The sequence below is a fragment of the Podarcis liolepis genome (assembly GCF_965112155.1).
Source record: "Podarcis liolepis genome assembly, chromosome: 8".
Lineage (NCBI taxonomy): Eukaryota > Metazoa > Chordata > Lepidosauria > Squamata > Lacertidae > Podarcis > Podarcis liolepis.
The window spans coordinates 81,789,635-81,809,871 of record NC_139560.1 but is presented as its reverse complement, the minus strand read 5'-3'; the positions used below and the strand labels follow the sequence as shown (position 1 = coordinate 81,809,871).

General features: G+C 40.1%; 1 protein-coding gene across 2 annotated transcripts in view; it reads left to right on the top strand.

Annotated features, from left to right (window-relative positions):
• RETREG1 (reticulophagy regulator 1) overlaps window positions 1–18,227 on the top strand; it is a 48,427-nt gene extending 30,200 nt beyond the window's left edge. For both annotated transcript variants that reach the window (XM_083519491.1, XM_083519490.1), the window contains exons 4-9: window positions 10,385–10,511; window positions 11,668–11,752; window positions 12,351–12,488; window positions 12,899–12,963; window positions 14,059–14,185; window positions 15,153–18,227. In XM_083519491.1, the coding sequence (XP_083375617.1) occupies window positions 10,385–10,511; window positions 11,668–11,752; window positions 12,351–12,488; window positions 12,899–12,963; window positions 14,059–14,185; window positions 15,153–15,637 (1,027 nt within the window). In that variant the 3' untranslated portion in view covers window positions 15,638–18,227. The remainder of the gene's footprint in view (window positions 1–10,384; window positions 10,512–11,667; window positions 11,753–12,350; window positions 12,489–12,898; window positions 12,964–14,058; window positions 14,186–15,152) is intronic.
• The last annotated feature ends 2,010 nt before the right edge of the window (window positions 18,228–20,237 follow it).

Genomic DNA, 20,237 nt, shown 5'->3' with positions numbered 1-20,237 from the left:
AATGGATGATCAAAAGTAGAGTCCAGTACAATCATAGGACAAAAATATTGCTCTGAATAATTTTAAAAATACCTTTGAACCATTGATCCCCTAAAACTGAAAAGAGAGACAGAATATATCCTTCATGGAAACGATGGGTGCTGTCAGAATTAATCCCATTCCAAAAAAAATCATGATTCTTAATAGAAGATTCATTTGGAAACAGTCTTGTCAAGAAGCAAATGGCATACAGTGCAACTTTTTATTCTTTTCTTTTTTTAGAGAACTTGACATTTTAGATCTTAAAGCTTTATTGTGAAGCAAATAGGTAAGACTAGAAATGGGTTCTTTTGGAAGCTGTGATCAGAGACAATTATTTAAACATAGGAAAGCATATAAAGCAGGTTAGCATATGTTGATGGTGCCTGTAAGCAGCGTAATGCCTTATTCTTGAGATATTTTGCTCATTTAGACCTTTGGAAGGCACCCTGGGCTCAGATTGTGTATGTGTGTGAAAAGAGGAATACTAATCTTATAAATACATAAAGTTTTGTGAGGTGTAGCAAGTAAGCCGGACATTTTTATTTTTTGTCATTTTAACTGTGTTAATGCTTTGGACAGATAAACCCCTGGAAATTCTCTAGTTGTTCCTGTCACTTGTAATTCAAAATTCAGTCTTGGCAAACTTGTTCAATGTGAGGAAAAGAATAGGTATCAATCTGACTCGGTGAACAGATTACCAGGTAGTGTGGGTTTTTTATTGGCTTCTGTGGATAGTGTCATGTTCCACAGAGGGTAGTGACTTACTGTATATGTGAGGCTATGGAGTGAGATTGTGCAGAGGTTTGGAGTTAAGTTTCAACATGGCGATGACGCACAGTTCTACCTCCTTGTTTCCACCATGACCCAGGTCTTTACCTACACAGGTTCAAACTGTGGTCAATGGAGTCTGTCACTAGAATCATAGTAGTAGGAATGTCTCTAATACAGGCCATTTACAGCATTTGTAATCTCAAGGTTTAGTTAAAAACAACAACAAAAAACCCTCTTTTGTTCCCCAGTCCTCGAATGTGATACAATCTTGTAATTGTAATTTGTTTTAAACTGCTTTTAATACTGTGTTTTAAATTCTTGCGATCCACCCAGGGACCTTAGGGTGAAGGGTGGGTAATTAATCAGAATAATAATATGTGGGTGAAGTGATTTATCTTTATAGTCTTTGGCTAAATTTGACTGGGCTGTATATAGGAACTTAAACATATCCAACGAAAACAGGTGTTGCTAACCCACAGCCCAGGGCCTGATGCTACCCTCTCAGCAAATTGTTATGCTCTGCCAAGTCCTCATCAGTTTTGTCAGTGGCAAAAAAAATTAAAAGGCATGACTCTGGGTTGTTGTTGCTTTTACAAATTTATTTATTTGGTTTTTCAAATTAAAATTTTACAGAGATATATCAAACATATATCATAAAAACAAGATTCCTAGGACTCTCCTGGACTTCCGTCCTCCCCTTTGTGGATCCTATTATTAATCATTTCCTCCCACATCTTTTATTATACTCCAGATCCTTTGCCTCTTCCATTATTTCCAGAATTCAACCTTAAACTACAAGTGATCTTCCAATCCTGCTAACGATTTTAACTGTTTACAATGATTTACAATAAATTTTCCCCTTTCCTTATTAAAATTTTGGTCTTCCTGATTTCTGACTCTTCCGGTCTTTTTAGCCATTTCAGCATAGTCCATTAACTTCATCTGCCATTCTTCTCTGGTAGGGACTTTATCTTCTTTCCATCTCTGGGTTGGATTTAAACCCCTATACTCAGTCCACCTCCCTGCTACTCATTGGATCAGTCAATTGTTAATCATGGGGAGTGGGTAATAACACCCCCCCAACTCAGCTGATCTATGTGGATCAGTTACAGGGGAGTACTGTGTACTTACCATGTGTGACAGAGAGAGAGTGTGTAGGATAGCCATGCCATTTTTGGTCACACCCACTACTGGCATATGGCATTGAAGCTTGGCAAGGCATTAATGTGTCCCTTGAGTCCAACAAATGTTAACTATCCATAAATTCTACGTACCATGTTTAATATATTTAATATTGTCCTGCTTGCTCTGCTTGCCAACCCCATCTTCCTGCCTCAATTCCCCCCTCCCCAATTATTTCCCTCTCCAGGATGGTGACATCTCCCATCTTCTCCCTGCCTCAGTTGTCTCTCAGGACCACAACTTCTCCCTGCCTCCATTTACCTCCTCCAGAGTTTCCGTTTCCATCTCAGTGCCCCAGTTTCCCTCCCCAAGACAATAAAGTACTCTTCTTTTCTCAGCTTCTGAATCCACCAAATTGTCACAATATTTCCCCATAATTGCTCACCTCATTGCAGCTTTTCGTCAGAAATGCAATGGTTCCCTTCTTTCTCTCTCTCTCTTTCTTTCTTTCTTTCTTTCTCTCTCTCTCTCTCTCTCTCTCTCTCTCTCTCTCTCTCTCTCTTGCTTTTTCACCTACCGGAAAAGCCTCCCTTGTTCCCAGAGAGAAAGAGGAGATGGAGAGCTCATCTGACAGGTCATGGTGGTGCCTCCCCATTGTGTCTTCCTCTGGGGATTCTAGCTCTGAGAGTAAATAAAAAAGAGCACAAATATTATATAGGGACAAGTTTCAAAGTCCTTGCATTTAATAGTTTGAGTCATTTTTGTCTTAATCAGCACATTGTCACAATGCTGTACATGGTATATTTCTGTGCGGATCAAACCATTCTTCATGCAGGTGTTTGTGTGTCTTACATAAGACTCATTTTGCTTCCAAGGCAATAGTGCTAGAACTGATTCAGATGTTGGTTTTTCCATTCGTCCACTACTTTGTGTATTTATGTCCCTATAATAGGCTTCTGTAGGAAAGTAATTACTAGTGGTAAAGTGAAGTTTTTAATGTTTGATATTTGATTGTGTTTTTAATATTCTGTTGGGAGCTGCCCAGAGTGGTGGGGAATAAATAATGGGTGTGGTATGAATAATAAAATTATTATTATTACTATTATATTATTATTATTACATGGGGTTGTTAACATGGATCCTATAGCCACAAGGGCATTTTGGAGATCTCCTGATACCCACAAATCTTCTGAGATCACCCACCCAAACTCTCACTGCTGCCTTTGTCATGAGGTGCTGAGGGTGGTTACCTTTTAAAGCATGGGTAGGCAAACTAAGGCCCAGGGACCGGATCCGGCCCAGTTGCCTTCTAAATTTGGCCCATGGACGGTCCAGGAATAAGCGTGTTTCTACATGAGTAGAATGTATGCTTTTATTTAAAATGCATCTCTGGGTTATTTGTGGAGCATAGGAATTCGTTCATTATTATTTTTTCCAAAATATATTCTGGCCCTCCACGGGGTCTGAGGGACAGTGGACCGGCCCCTTGCTGAAACAGTTTGCTGACCCCTGTTTTAAAGGGAGAAAGTACATGGGGCTGAAGTAGAAAATTGGAAGAGTGACACAAATCAAATGTTCCGACCCTATTAGGTACATTGATTTCAAGTGGTCTGACAAACACACTGCAAATATTTCTGCTCCAAAAGTGTGTTCCGTTAATGTTTCTTTCCTATTTGCTGTGTAGGGAAATTATTTCACAAATTAAGCATCATTTTTCCTATACAAAATGGCTCCCATCATTTCTTTTTTAAATTTGTAGTTATGCTGCTGCTGCTGTGCTTGGCATTGGAATGGGGTGATGGTGGGGTCTTTTCTCTTGGAATAAGTTTGTCATTCTTTCTTAGCTAGGGATCTTTCTGCATTTACAATAGTATAGTTCCTGTTTGATCTGACATTTTTAAGAAATAATTTGTAGCTGATGGTCTACACCTTTAGTCACTTGTTGCTTTTGTTAGAGAGAGTGGGGTTGTCCTTTTCACACTTTTGGAGAGCTGAGCCTGAGCTGAGAAAAGTTTTCTGACTGTAGTCACACCCCTTACATGTTTCTCCAGCCAGTAAATGCCTACATTATGAGCATGCACACAGAGATAGTTGTTTGTTTGTTTTCATTTATTTAATGCCCAGTATTCTAGAATTCTCATCTTATAAAAGTATAGGAAATTAGAAGAGGAACTGCGTGTCTCCCTGAGGTATAGTGAACTTTGTTATTGTGATCAAATGTTGTTTTCAGCTAATGAATGCTATCATGGGCAGTACTTTGACTCAGTGCCATCATCTCTCTCTGCCATATCTCTCCTCTGAACTGAGTTTCCAAACTGACAGCTTGCACCATTCAAACGGAAGTGATGTGAAACCACTTCCATCACCCACCCACCCCCAAAATCGGGATGATGCTTATACACATGCCGCTTTCCAGAGATTTGATAAAAGCCAGGCTTTTTTGAGATACAATGAGCAGGTTTTTAGTAGCTTGTACTGGAATGGGGGCGCGGAGGCACTGTGGTCTAAACCACTGAGCTCTTGAGTCCTTTACCTTTTTACCTTGGTGGAATGCTAGCTGAATATTGATAACACTGCGTGGCAGCATGCCCCCAAATCTGAAAAACCTGCTAGTATACCACTATAAGCGCAGAAATCCCTGAGGGTTTTTAGTGATCTTTCTCCCTAACAGACTGTACTTCAGTGCTGTCATTCCAGATACCTAACCATGCACAGCATTCATTTATTGTTAAGATGGGGGTTTTGTTAAACCCTCCCCATGTGCTCTGTTTGGGATAAAAAGTACCTACCCACACTCTCACTTTATAGGATAAGAATGTGTTTAATAAGCACACAGGCCTGGTTCAATTTCTGGAACAAATTGATTGACAAATGTCAGACGTTATCTAGTTCTATCTCTCATTTCCATCCGAATCGGGAAAGGTGTCTGAGGTGCTAGATGGGTATTTAGAGGCAGTGATAGGCTGGATGTGGGACAAAAAATTGAAGCAAAATCCTTAAAGACAGAGGTGTTATGTGTTTCACGTTCTCAAGTCCAGGAGGTGGGAAGACAGTTTGTTCTGGACGGATTTGCACTCTCCTGGAAGTGTAAGCTAAGATACTCCTGGATCCAACTTTGTCCCTTGAGGCTCAGGTGGCCTCAATAGTTGGAGTTCCTATTTCCAGCTATGGCTGGTTTGCTAACTGTGGCAGAGATGACTTAACTAACATACTCCATGCTCTGGTAACTTCCACATTGGATTATTGCAATGCACTCTACATGGGGCTGCCCTTGAAGATGACTTGGAAATTCCAACTGGCCCAAAATGCAGTGGCAAAATTACTGGCTGGAGTTGCCTTTAGAACACATTTAGCCCCTGTTATAAAACCACTGCATTGACTACCAGTTTACCTCTGGGCCCAGTTCAGGGTGTTCCCCTTCAAATATGGAGTATGTTGGTTCCTTGCTGCTTTCAATAACCCAGTATCTAGTTTATCTTTCTTTTGTCATTGCCTATTTACCAGTTAAATATTTCTCTTTCAGAGCCTTTATAAATCCACCTTCAATCTCCCTTCCAAGTGAACTATGTTTTTATGTTTTCTCTTGAGGAAGCTGCATGGATAGCTTTCTAGTATGTATTTGTACTCTCCACTTTTAGATAAAATGGAAAGGATTTGATTAATAGGTCCCTCTAGCAGAAACCCAAGCAAATGGCCTTCTCCTCCCCCCACATGCCTCCTCAAATTGGCTCTGGGGAGTCATGAAAACCCCCAAGAACAGCACACAGGGGAAGGAGAAAGGAGGTAGTTCCTTCAGCCAACCAACAGTGCTTGCCCTGATGAAGAGATCTCCTTAACACTAAGTTGAATTCCTCCCTGTATTTTTTTTTATATGTAGCCAGTCTGATACAGTTGCAAAGGCAGATATGGAAGAGGGAAAGATTTGCTATTTAATTAGCTGAAGAAGTCTCCTTTCAAGGGATTGAAAAGGAGATGGTTGGTCCTGTGGTGTTGGGGCCATCAGTTGACTTTAGCCATTGCTTTGAGGGAGGTATCTCTCAGGCTTTGGTTGTTCAGAACATTTTTAATATACTTACTTTTTCATGAACTGTTTTGCAATCAGGGATTGTTTACCTGAGCTTCGTTTCTACAAGAGTAGTAGAATCACCTTGCTGTATCCCTTCAAATCCCTCTTCAAAATGTAACGCTTTTACAAAGTCTGACTCAGCCTCCTAGTCCTCTCCTAATTGGATTGCAAGCCTTTTGGGATAGGGATGAGCTGCTTACTTTGCATATTGATGAAGTGTTGTGCATAATGGTGGTGCAATCAATGGTGATAAGGTTTTAGAAATTTTGGTAGTTCTTTGCAGGGCTTTTTAAAACCCGGAGATCACAATCAGCTCTCAGGTGGGCACCATTGCCATTCTAAGAGAAGGAGGGAGAAGCTCATGGTGAGCTCGTTTTATAGAAAAATAGCACTGGTTCTTTGTGATAACAGATATTCATTAAGCTTTTTGGGGTTTAAAAAAAAATAGGAGGAGTCTCGTTCTGCTTTAATAGGTTGCTTTTCTATCTTTTTCATAAAGATGCTAGAAAAGCAACTGACAAATTCTAGAGTTATGTGTTTACGTCATCATATGTGTTATGTTATGTTAAAACCTCAGCGCCTAGGACTTGCCGATCGTCAGGTCGGCGGTTCGAATCCCCGCGGCGGGGTGCACTCCCATTGCTCGGTCCCAGCGCCTGCCAACCTAGCAGTTCAAAAGCACCCCTGGGTGCAAGTAGATAAATAGGGACCGCTTACTAGAGGGAAGGTAAACGGCCTTTCCGTGTGCTGCGCTGGCTCGCCAGATGCAGCTTGTCACGCTGGCCACATGACCCGGAAGTGTCTGCGGACAGCGCTGGCCCCCGGCCTCTTAAGTGAGATGGGTGCACAACCCTAGAGTCGAACACGACTGGCCCGTACGGGCAGGGGTACCTTTACCTTTACCTTTATGTGTTATGTTTATCCCTAACAGAATCTGTAGAAATGGGGGGGGGGGGTTTGCTTACTAACTTTCTGTGTCAAGCTGCCACTTTACTAAAAACTCCTACAAATTCAGCCCAAAAGATGCTTCATAGATGCTTTCATTTCTGTATTCAGCGGGGGTTTAAAAAACAAGTCATGATCAAGAACAGCCTTTCCAATTTTAAAATAAAAATTGTTAGCAAATAAAGCCTTTGGGAATAAAGGAGCAGAGTGAGGGTGGGGAATCAGTTTGTCACTGTACGGAACAGATCAAAATGAGAAGCTGAATTGGGTGGTGAATATTCATCTCTGTTTTCAAGCTATTAGAGGTGTTGGGAATACCGGAAGCTGTGTAATTGCTAGCATTTTGTTTGTGCTTTTATAATCCCTTATTTGCCACGTCATAGTTACTTCATCCTAACTGGGAGCAGAACTAGAGCATCCATGCAGACACTAACCAGCTCATGTGACTACAAAATTCCAGCACAGCTTTGGGTGGCGGCAGGGTGTGTGTGTGTGAGTTTAAATCGGTAATATGAGATGTTACTGACCTTTCTAAGAAAACCTCAGTGGTTTATTTTGCCTGGAGCAGATGTCTGGTTACAAACTGGCAGCATAAGACCATTAGTCATTTTCAGCGAACCTGATAGAAGTGAATCTTCTGGCCCATGCTGGGAATGGACTGCAACACTTGTCACAACTGCTAGGTGACATCCTGAATGCGTGTCCCTCTGTGTTTAAGCAGCTTTCAGCAGAAGAAAGCCAAAACTTCAAGTCAAACATTCTTATTTCACTTTGCTTGCTAAATATTTCTGTCTGTATGGGCATGCATAGCCTCCTAAGCTGGGCAGGATTTATCCTGGGACAGGCAAGTAAGAATGTGATGGAAATTTACTAAAGGCCTCTTCACAAGAAGGGGAAAGTGGGCTCAGGCAGCATGCTGTGAGGCAGCAGGAGGAGGTCCAATAATAATAATAATAATAATAATAATAATAATAATAATAATAATAAATAATTTATTATTTATACCCTGCCTATCTGGCTGGGTTTCCCCAGCCAGTCTGGGCAGCTCCCAGCAGAATATTAAAAACATGATGAAACATCAAACATTCCCTAAACAGGGCTGCCTTCAGATGTCTTCTAAAAGTCAGATCGTTGTTTATTTCCTTGACATCTGATTGGAGGGCATTCCGCAGGGCGGGTGCCACCACCGAGAAGGCCCTCTGCCTCATTCCCTATAACCTCACTTCTCACGGTGAGCGAACTGCCAGAAGGCCCTCGCAGCTGGACCTCAGTATCTGGGCTGAATGATGGGGGTGGAGATGCTCCTGGGACAAGGTCATTTAGGGCTTTAAAAGTCCACAGTGTGTACTGAGGCCTTCCTGGGATCCTGTTCCCACCTCACCCCATGTACCCTACAAAAAGCTGTTCCTGAAGGTTGCAGGAACCCTATGAAGAGTCATTTGCAGATGGAAGGAGAATTCAGCACCTATTTATGAGATTCAAGTGCCTGTTTAAGAAAAAAGAAACTTTTAGGTAAGGTCAGATCAGATCAGAAGAATCTTTATTTGCATCAGCCGCTAGCCACAGCAATAAAATAAAATAAAAATTAATATAATAATAATAATAATAATAATAATAATAATAATAATAATAATAATAAAAAAATTATATCCCGCCCTCCCCAGCCGAAGCCGGGTCAGAGCGGCTAACAACAGTAAAATAATACAATATTCTAAAATCATTTCATTATATGTACCGAAGAAAAAGGTAAAAACTTAGCTATGCAAAATACATTTTAGAGGTTTACATCAATAATCAAATAGATCTTATCCTAATTGCCCCTGCTAAAAAAATGCAGTTTTTGCTGTCACCCGATTAAAATTTTTGTGTCCTGTCCTGACTTCAGTTTTCAGTACATGCAAGCCTGGTAACAGAGTCTTTGCTTCTCCAATTTTGAGGGATAAAGCTAATGCTCTAGGAGGCTTAACATGCATAGGCACCAATTATGTGGCACAAATACCAGGTAGGCCCAGGGGTGGGGACAGGTTGGACAGGTGCGGCTCTACTGCCCAGATATGCATGCATTACTCAGCATCTGAATAAACTTTAAATAACAAAATGTTGCACACTGTTTGTTTGTTTGTTTGTTTGTTTGTTTGCTTGCTTGCTTGCTTGCTTGCTGCAACAGCAGGAGGAGAAAGAGATCAGCTTAATAATATTTCATTTTAAAGTGGGTGATAATCCTTACCTATGTATCTCAAGGTCTGCAGGTGAGGCAGGAGAGGGGCACAGGGATTTGGTTTTCTTAGGGCTTTGATTTTTGATCTGGTGATAAACCAATTATTTTATACTAAAACCATTTCCAAACCACACTCATTATTTTATAAATCCAAATTTTATACATCCAGTCAAATACATTTTATTGTTGTAAGCCACTTTCAAAAACTTTTTTAAAAATAAAAGCAACATAGAAATCACTTTACCCCCCCCCCAAAAAAAAAAATCCAGTGAATGATCAAAGCAAAAAAACCCAAGTAGATGTTTTATCATTTTGTTATATTAAGGAATAAAACATTCCTAAAGCCATCAGTGCACTACCAGAATCGTTAAAAATTGACGTATGTTTTAACAAGAGACAGACGCACCTCACTGTTAGTGCTTGCCAAATTGCAGATGTCATGGAAACGGGCGAGAAAGTGTGTGGTATTTCCTAATGTCTTGTGCCTTCGCAAGGCAGTTTTCTACTGGATTGTGTTGGACAGGTTAGACTGCTTTTGCAATAAGGAATGCTATTATTTGTTTAAAAAGAAAATAGGCAGGAAGAGATGCTTTGATACCTTGATATACCCAGTTGCAATTAAAGAGCTCAGTACCGTCCACACAGTTTTGGCCATATATTTTGTTCACCTGTTGCCTCTTGTTGCCACTGAGCTTTCAGGCCTTTCTGCAACATATATAAGAATAGAAGCTGTAAATCTGAGTGGCAAAGTTCTTGTCCTGCCCAGCGTTGACAGAAGTGGTTGAGGGATTAAAAAAAAACCTTTGAGAGCAGGAAAAGCTCTTGTGCAGAAATGTCAAGCACAATTTAAGATGTGGCAGTTGCATTCGCTGTCTTTAAACAAGGCTGGTGTTTGAGTGCCACTTTACAAGCTAGGGGGTGGCAAATGTGTATTTGTTGCTGTCTGTATGTATATCAGGGAGCTGATTCCATTTCCTGGCATGCAGATGGAAACATGCATTTCTTCTGTATATATGCTACATTTTTGTGCACAAATGTGTAGTTGCAGGTGGACCTATGAGAGTAGTCGGACCCAGCACTCGGGGCAGCAAGTTGATCTCCAGGAGGGGCCTAACCATCATATTATGGCTATAACTGAGGATTAGTTTTGTTGAGTAACAAAAAGGTGAAATTATTTGAGAGCAAAGCCCCTGTTTGTTTTATTTGTCGGTGAGTTTTTAATGTTTGTTTTAATTTTTCAGCTGGGAAGTCATTGATTCCAAGTCTGAATACAGGATCAGGCTGAACCAGTGCATGGAAGAAGCAATGATGAGTTTCTTTGTCTTTCTCCAAGAAATGTCTCATTTCAAAGAACAGAACCCAGGCAAGGTAAAACGAGGCTTGCAGTTTATCTTGTTCCAATGAATAAACTTCCTGGTACTTTGTGTCAATAATCAATGTATAAACAAGGATGTTAACAGCAGAACCATATATATGTGTACTTAGTGGTCCCATTGATCTTGAGGGAAGGCAATGCTAACATACTCAACAGCATAAAGCATAAAGCTATGTTTATGGGTGCCTATTGTGATGAAGCACTATTTAGCCCAAGAAAAAAGTTCCAGGATCCCTTTAGATAGTGGAAAAGATGCTGCAGTATAACTTTGGATTGTAGTCAACAGCACACTGTCTCACTGTTCTGTCCAGCATCCTTTTCCAACATTGCAAGTGCTTTTCCTGGTGTTGCACCGCTTGAATTATGCAAGACAACCACTTAAGATCGCAAAATATGTTGGACCAGGTCTCATTATGAGCTGCCAATCAGTTTTGGGATTAATGAAATCTTACAGGTATGAATGTGTACAATAAATTGAATTACTCTCCCCACTCCTCTCTTAACCATTGTTGTGGATGCCAGCAGTAGTGAGCTGACTTCTGCACGATGACTAGGAGAATATCCGTTAGTAAAAAGGGATGCCTGTATGCGGAAATATCTCTTGCTTAAATTACCAGCTTTGGAATAAATTGGGCTAAAACTAGCAGCAGGTTAAAACAGCTCCTCACTTCCCAGAAAGCACGCACACACTCCAGTTGTGTGTTGTGCATGTGCACATCTCTCACACCACCATGGGATATCTGAAGAAGCTGAGGGCAGTGTTCAGACTGGCCACCCAAAGTCGTATTACTTCCTGTCCCCCCCCCAACTTTGTATTTCCTTTGGAGTTGAAGTGGGGGCTCAGCCACCAGAATGATTGGGTGGGGATGCAACTGAGCTGCAGAAGAAGCTTTTCTCTGAGCTCCTCACTCACACAATGTATCTGTTGTGGTGTAAAAGAAAGTGAGTGACAAAGACACAAAAGATAATCCCCTATGGCTAACAAGCATTTTCATCACTCTTCTGATTTGTTTACTAAAATGATGGTGATGGAAGGTAGCTCTACAATTTTTGCTGTTGGTAAGAACATGTTAAAAGCCATGTTTTAGTTTAGATACTGAATGCGGCAGTGATATCTCTAATCATTACTTGATGCTTTCTCTTAAACAGTTTTGCCTCCTGGTCTGCAGTGTGTGCACATTCTTCACAATCTTAGGAAGTTACATTCCTGGAGTTGTACTCTCTTACCTTCTATGTAAGTTTCTTCCAGTTCTTAAGGGATGCAATAGTTACTTTACTTTCTGGGGGGGGGGGGGAATTCCCATAGCAACAGGCAAACCACATTCTGCACAGAATTCACCATTGCAATTAAGATTCTTGAAAAGAAGACGAAATTGCATTTTTCCTGGCAGCAAAATAATTGTGGCTTAAATGTTAGGAAAATGTGATATTGACAAAGCTGAAGTTCTTAAGGGCAAAAATCTGGATTCCCTGAATAAATGAAGCAGTAAATCAGTATTTATTTCCTTAAAGAGATCATGCTGCAGTCTCATAAACTTTTACATTAGGTGTAAGTTCCATTGAACTAATTGAGACTTTGACACTATGCTACACTAACTCCCCACACAATATATTCTTAGACGCTGTGGATCCCACTAAACACACAGAGTGCTTTATTTAGCAATAGATATTTCTAACTTGCATGTTCCTTGGAAACAGACCATTTTATATGCTTCAAGAAGGATTTGTAAAGAATATTCAAAAAATGGCATAGCTCAAAGGTTTACTTTTCTGCAAACTTGTTGTAAAAAATGGTAGAACTTACTTATTTATATTTCCTACTTCTGTTGCAGTACTATGTGCCTTCTTGTGCCCACTCTTCAAATGCAATGAATTTGGGCAGAAAGTATATAGCAACATTAAGCCACTTCTGCTGAAACTGGACTTTGGCGTTTGGGACTATATCAACCAAAAATTGAGAGAGCGAGCTGGTAAGCAGGCAGCTTTGAATAGATTTTTCTCCCTGTGTAATGTCAGCTTTCTTGAGGAAAGAAGAAGGGATGTGTTATTTTTGTGGTTGCCAGTTTATCCACAAATACAAACAAGTACCAAAAAAACTTAGGCTTCCTATGAGTGATAAGAGTAAAGTTTCAAAACCAAACAATGTTGTGTATCTTGGGAAAGTGAATATTTTTACTACGAATGCATTGTAAAGCAGTGTGCATGTAAAACTTTGTGTAGAAATATATAATAAATAAATGCTATATAAATAAATTTTACACATGTAGAATTTATGCACATAAATCTCTTGATTTCTTTGTTAGCTACAACAACAAAACCTAGGAATGTATGACAAACAAAGTAGGTAACGGAAAGCTAATTGGTTTGTAATCTTTTCCAGAAATTATAAGAACAAAATTGGCAGATGACAACAGTGAACTAGATGTATCAGCCTTGTGTCCTAAGGTAGGTTGGTTCTATATTGAGTTTTCTAGACTACAAATAAGCATACTGACTGTTGTGCTTTCGTTGTCCGGAAAGAGAAACATTTCTCAAGCGTTGTCCACTCCTTTCTACTTGTTTGCTGCAAATTCCAGGTGTGCTGGAATTTTAAGAAGTTTCTACAGCCTGATCCTGTTTATTCAGAGGCATGTCAGACTCTGTTCAGTAGAACTTACTCAGGAGTGAGGGCTCACAGGGCTGCAGCCTAGAGTAATGTAGGAGGCATTCTTTCTCTGAACCTGCTTTTTGGCATGAGAGGTTTGTCTTGTGAACGCAACAGGTACCACCACAATCAATTTCAGTCCGTGGAAATGAAAGTCACGACTCATCAAGCAATTAGAAACAGGGCTCTGATTAGTACAGCTGCCTTTGTATTATGGACCCTTTGCAACACAAAAAGATTTCATCACAATACAAACTTCACGTGTCTACTTCTTCAGCACCTGGAGGATGCAGATATTGGCATTAACAGTCCTGTGCAGACATTCAAAGTGTATATGTGATGGGGGAATCAGGATCCCACAAGCCCATTCCACCTCTCCCTACAGCACACAGCTCCCACTTGTTTATGCATTCCATCTAATGTGTATATATAAAGATAGGGGAGGAAAGTTTTCTGCAGTGTGCATTACTTTACTCTTGCATTGAACAGTATTGCCATTTCAATCAGGATGGAGACAGCCTTCTGGAGCATCTCACAATCCCTTGTATTGTGCATTTAACAATGTATTGTTAAAATACATTACTATACAATGAAGCAACAATAAAATATTGTTGCTGCATAATTGCAGTTTTTTTCTCCTTGTATCTTGTAGTTAGAACTTTGCATTCCACAAGTATATAAAGCAAGAATTTCTCGAGATGCTATCTAAGTTATACCTAGACTCATAGAAATCTGTGGACATAACTTAAATCCAACTATTTCAATTAAATCAGTGGATTCAAGTAGTTAACTTGATTGAATTCACATGGTGTAAGTTTTAAATGTATAGGTATTCAGTTTAGCCTAGAATTTAAGAGTGCCATGCTTGACAGGTTTTTCTTTCTTTCAAAATACAGGTTAGCCCTACAGTTGTGGCCAGAGAGATGTCTGTATCAGATACTGATATATCAGAAGTATCTTGGACTGACAATGGGACTTTCAATCTTTCTGAGGGCAACACTCCACAAACAGACACATCTGATGGTACGTGCATCTTGCTTCCAAATTTGTAGGGGGGGGGGGTTGCATATGAAAGCACTTTTATTTAATTCTGGCCCTCTCAAGTCTATTTTTAGTTCACCTTGTAATCTACATTTAATGATTTATGCACAAAAAGGTACCTTAAGTAGATACCTTTGTGTTAAAACTATAGTGGTAGAATACTAGACACCACCACCCTCAATTCACAGATGACATTTTCCTATTCTAACTAAAATATTTGTTCGCTAACATTTGCTTTGCAAATGTTGGTAACTGTATCATCAGTGATCACTTCTCAGTGTGTCGTATGAATGAATAAGGCATGCACATGAATGTAAATGGTCTGAGGGTATCAGATGATGTGAGTCACTGAAGAAGCTAAGTAAGGGCAGACCTGGTTAGTAACCTAGATGGCGCAAACCAATCAGATAGGTAGGGTATAAATAAAAAAATTATTATGATTATGATAAAAAGAAACTGAATGCAATTGAATGAACTTATAACAGATCAGCTGCATGCTATATTAAACTAGTGGCCTTCAGCCTTTCCAAATCTTGGGTAACATTCAACAAATTTTACTCATAGACCTAGTGGCCCTAACTTAGTCCTGTTCATTGAATACGTTTGCTCTGAGTAAAATTTAGTTGATTACCATTCTTTAAATGTACCCTTTATAACTTTAATATTTACCTCTCTATATTTGTTCTCTCGGTCTTTTTTCTTCCCTTTTCTTTTTGTCTGTTTTGGGGAGGAACTGTTGATGTACCCAGTAGGCATCATGTCTTTTACCTTTAATCATTTTGGCCTTTTATGGAGTCCTTCCAAGTTGATTTACATGCCGACGTTTGTTTTTGTTTTTGAGTATTGCTGGAAGTGGGCATGACATTTATTTATTCAATAGAAATTTGTGTTGTATCATATCACAGAAACAAGCTGTTGATAACGGCTTCTCCTGTCGGTTGTTCAATAGATTTTGATCGCCACGAGGAAGCTTTCGCAAAAGATCTCGCAGAATTTCCATCTGTGGAAAACGGTGCTGGAACAAATGATGACGACGATTCAAGCATTGGCATCCCTGTCCGTCAAGAGAGAAAAAAGGACCATCTCTCTACGACATCAGATTGCCGTACCAGGCAGGATAAGGAGGGGCACTCTGCAGCAGGCCTTTCCTTGCCATTGATCAGCGACCCGGCTTTCAGCTTAGTAAGAGCAGTTGCCGGAGATGTTGTTACATCGGTGATGTCCGCAGCTGTCAGAGACCAGTTGCAGTCTGTGCAAGGCGACCCAAACTTTAGCGAAGAGACAGACACAGAGGAAGGCGATGATTTTGAACTGCTTGACCAGTCAGAGCTTGAGCAGATAGAAAGCGAACTGGGGCTTACCAAAGGCCAAGAGGCAGAACCACAAGAAAAGAAGTCTTTAGGCTTCCTCTCAAACCTGCTTGGGGGCCATTAACTGGAGCTGCTTAATAGTATAGAAAAAATAAAATATAGACCATGTGAAATGCAAAAGAGAAAAAAAAGGAAAATGATGAGCTGTAAGCTTTATCTATTATTTTAGATGTGCTGTTATGTCCTCCATGCAAAGTGTAATAACTTGTTGCAGATCAGTTGATGCTGGTAGTTTTGTTTCTGATAGTGATCCCATAGAAATGAAAAATGTATCTCATTATTTTGTATCAAATGAATTTAAGAGGCAAGGTTTTAAAGATATAGATATAAATTGCCAAATGTAGCTCCCTCGTGGCTGTAACCAAATCCTTTTCACCTCCAGCCTGTTTACTCTTACTTTTCAAGCGTTTAGGAGCAATGCTTCAGGGAGAGAAGATATCGACAGGAATCAAGAAGCCATCATGTCCTAGTTACCTCCTATGTAGCAGAATATCTAAACCTCCAAGAGTAAACAAATGTCTGATAGGCTCAGAGACTCTGAACCCTTTTGCAAATATCTCTGATTTATGACTCCAGACATCATCATTGTAACTGATTGCCATCATTTGTGTTACCTATATGAATTCCTGGAGATTTTTTTCACACAGGACAGTGTGATGCATTTAAAATTTACTTCCATTCTTGTAGGCCATTAGCCTAACAGAATGGCATAATTTCATGCTTCGTGTACTCTTTTACTAGCTTCATAGCAAAAGGAAAGAACAATACATTTGAGGCAGTATATAAGCCATCTACGTGTAGTATATGTATATGCAGTGTGGGGTTGAATTTGGGTTTGGGGCAAGGAAACCAGGGAGATATTCAAAAACTGAATAGACAGTCTCCAGTTCATCAATTCTATGCTCTTAGGACCTAAGTATTACATTGCATCTAAAATGAAAGAAATTGACTGCTATATTCAGTTCCTCAAGAACTACTGCTTGCAAAAGAAATGTAGACTATTCTATTCCTAGCATATAAGTAGAGGCTGTTGCCATGAAACACTCCTAATTTTAACAACTTGCATATTGTGTGGCTGACTCTGGATCATCTTAAAATGTAACTTGTCTTCTCAGCTTTGTGGTTTACCTTTAAAGTTGACAGTAGCAGGCAGTGCCTTATCAAGGTAAACCAAAGTTTTTAAAAAAGAAATACTGCTAGTTCTAATAGTATGTTATAAAAAGCCAGCAGATTGAGGGACCATATCGGCTGTTTTGATTAATCTCAAACTGTTACAGATTTTTACTGGCATTCTAACAGACAGACATGGTTATGTTGTGAGCCTCTAAAAAGTGCAGCCCCAGTTTATAGGGTGGTGCTCTTTTCCCACCATAGCTTCCATTTTCAATAGGGAATATGCGTAGTATCACTGCCCAAAATGTTAACTTGGGAAGGATATGTTAGGAGCTCAGTTTCCTTCTCTTCCCTCCTGCCCTACGCAAGGTGTTTAAGGAGACCCCAGACAGACAAGACCAAACTACCCTAATGTCAGCTCTCATTCCAAAGCAGCTTGGTCAACTATCTCCATACCTGACTTGATAATGATTTCACCTCCCATCAGTTGGGGGCATGGTGAAATGGTTATGCAAAATGCAGGGATTTGGAAGGTACTACAGACTCAAATGGATACTTGCTTAGTATTGATTCTGCTAATGCCTGTGGTTTATATATCACAGACACAAGCAGAATCGTGTGTGCGTGTCTGCCAAGTTTTCTGTTGGTTAAGTGGGTGCCTTCATTCTTCAGCCTAGAGTCACATGGATGAAAGTGAATTTAGACCATGCAAAAGATGGGAGACATAAACATTAATAATATTTACTCCCAAGTCCCACTGACTTTCAAGCAGGTTTGCTCCTTAGTGGGTTTAGGATTGCAACAAAGCAATTGCCTAATGCAAGATTCTGACAGTTGTTTCCTATCAAAGATGCCCCACAAATAGTGTACTCACTATCTCAGGTTTTTATGTAGCTCTGGCTTTGATACCATTGGGCAGTGCTCTTATTTTATTTTATTTTATTTTATTAAGACGTTGTCTATGAACAAATAAAGGAATAGAGGAAAGCACTTCCACCCAAGAGAATGCTGTACCCATAAATAGAGATATGCTCAGCAGAAGCTCACAGTGACCTCTTCCCCTTGGGTTCCTTTTTCATGGTGGAAGTGCAGTTAATCAAACTTTATCCATTCTATAGATACGTCCCTTCAATCCTAAACACATTTATTTAGGAATAAGCCCTACTGAATTCAGTGAGATTTACTTCTGAGTAAGCATGCACCAGATTGCGCAGTTAAATAGTTGAGGCTGCTTAGGGAGAGAGCAGGAAGGGGTTTGAAGAAGACTTGTAAGAAGACTGGCAGAGCATCTTCCTGGCTCATACCAGCTGTGTTGTAAAATGTAACTGTGTGCACTTTATTGTTGTTTTTAGAAGAAATGTTTCAGGGATTTCCAAATATCCAATACTGTGGTGGTACTCTTAAAAGGACTGAAGTTCCAACGTTCATCACTAAAAGCAGCTGGTGGACCTGCTTGAGACTTCCTGTAAACCAGTTTTTCTGGTATCGAGACAAAAAAGTACGATCGTAATATTATAAAATAAAGCCCCAGTCCTGAAAACGTTTGTGTAGCTGCACTGATTTCTCACTTCTTCCACCTTCAGCATCTTACGCAGAAAAGAGATGTTGTGACCTAGGGGTCTTTGCATTCTCTTTTGAAAATTCTGGACAGAGGCTGGAAGATCTATTTATGGTACACCAAAGGACTTTGAGTGGGTATGGCCAATAGGATTTGTTCTCCCCTGCTGCCTTTGAACTGCAGACTCTTGCTTAACAAAGCCCAAACTAGATTACAAACTCACATTTCAAAAACAAGTTTACAACGTGGCACAAGCTGCAGTTTGAGGAATGAGTCTAATGCCCCCTGCAGATTGGGAAATGACTTGTACACTGCTCCTTGGATTTTGGCTGCCTTTGTTGACATAGGAATTGATTCCCACTTAGTAATGTAATAGCTTCTCTAAGAGAAAAAATATTTCAAATTCTTAGGAGCCAGCACCCAACTTTTAAGTATCAGTTCATCAAAGGCCTGAGTAAACATTTGATTTCTAGAGGTCTATCATGGATATGGGCTAACATAGATTTCCAATCCTGCTAGTGTAGTTCCTCATATTAGCTTTCTGTATTCCAAAACAATACAAATGGTATCAGAAGAAACCTTATGTTTCCTTAAATGTGCTCCAGGACATTCTAAGTAAAAACTATCACTATGCTTTACAAATTGCAGAATGATCCATAAAGCACTGATGGGATCCCTAACCCACAGGGTCACAATTTCACGAAAAATCTGACGTTAACCAATTCACTCAAAAACAGTGACTAACTGTTGCAAATTCTCCTCTGAAAGGTTTGGGGGTGAAAACATAAGGGTTTTTATCATAGGCCAAGAAATCAGCCCTTGACTACTTAACCTGCGGAAAAACATTTTTCTGAAAAAAATCCCTAACCTGTCGGGTCAGAATTTCACCAAAAATTTAACGTTATCGAATTCACTTAAAAATGGTGCCAAACAGTTGCAAATTCTCCCCTGAAAGGTATGGCTGTGGAAACAGAAGTCTTTTTATCACAGGCCAAGAAATCAGCCTTCGGCGCCTTAACCTCCCATATAAGAAATTGTTCGTGGTTCCTTTTGTTTAAAGAAGGGAAGTTGGATCTAATACAGTTGTACCTCTGGTTATGGACTTAATTCGTTCTGGAGGTCCGTTCTTAACCTGAAACTGTTCTTAACCTGAGGTACCACTTTAGCCAATGGGGCCTCCCGCTGCCACCACACCATTTCTGTTCTCATCCTAAAGTAAAGTTCTTAACCCGAGGTACTACTTCTGGGTTATTGGAGTCTTTAATCCGAAGTGTTTGTAACCCGAGGTACCACTGTACAATGAATTGTTGGTACGTCTGGCCCGCAAGGCTTTCCCTTACACTTTTTGTTCTGTTCTGCATGTAGCAATAAACAAAAAGCTACCACTTAACACTGGTACTTCATCAGGCCTCATTTCCTATTGCCCTTGAGAGAGAAGAAAATATTTTCCCATTTGTCTGCTCCTGGTAAACACATAATTATGAGGACCTCTGTATGATCTTCACTACGGTAATTTCTCTCTTGCAAACTGATATTATATTACAATTTCCGGTTTAGACCCAGGGGTGCTTTCCGTATTTGAAATTTTAATGTGAGAACTACCCCTTAGACCCTCAAAACGGAGAAAACACTGAACTATTAAAAATAATTTGGATGTTGTGAAACTGCCTTTTGAAGATGCATACTTGAATGTTATTTCCATTGAAATCAGTGGGGGTTGCTTTGAAATGGGCTTAAATTCTTTAGCTTTGTAGGGTCTGCATTAAGATAAAAACACAGATTGGGATTGGTTTCCCACAAGTGAAAAGGCTAAAGATGGAGGTTGGATGCCTCTTTGTAACTTTTTAAACCTATTTTTTTAGGGACGCGGGTGGCGCTGTGGGTAAAACCTCAGTGCCTAGGGCTTGCCGATCGCATGGTCGGCGGTTCGAATCCCCGCGGCGGGGTGAGCTCCCGTCTTTCAGTCCCAGCTCCTGCCCACCTAGCAGTTCGA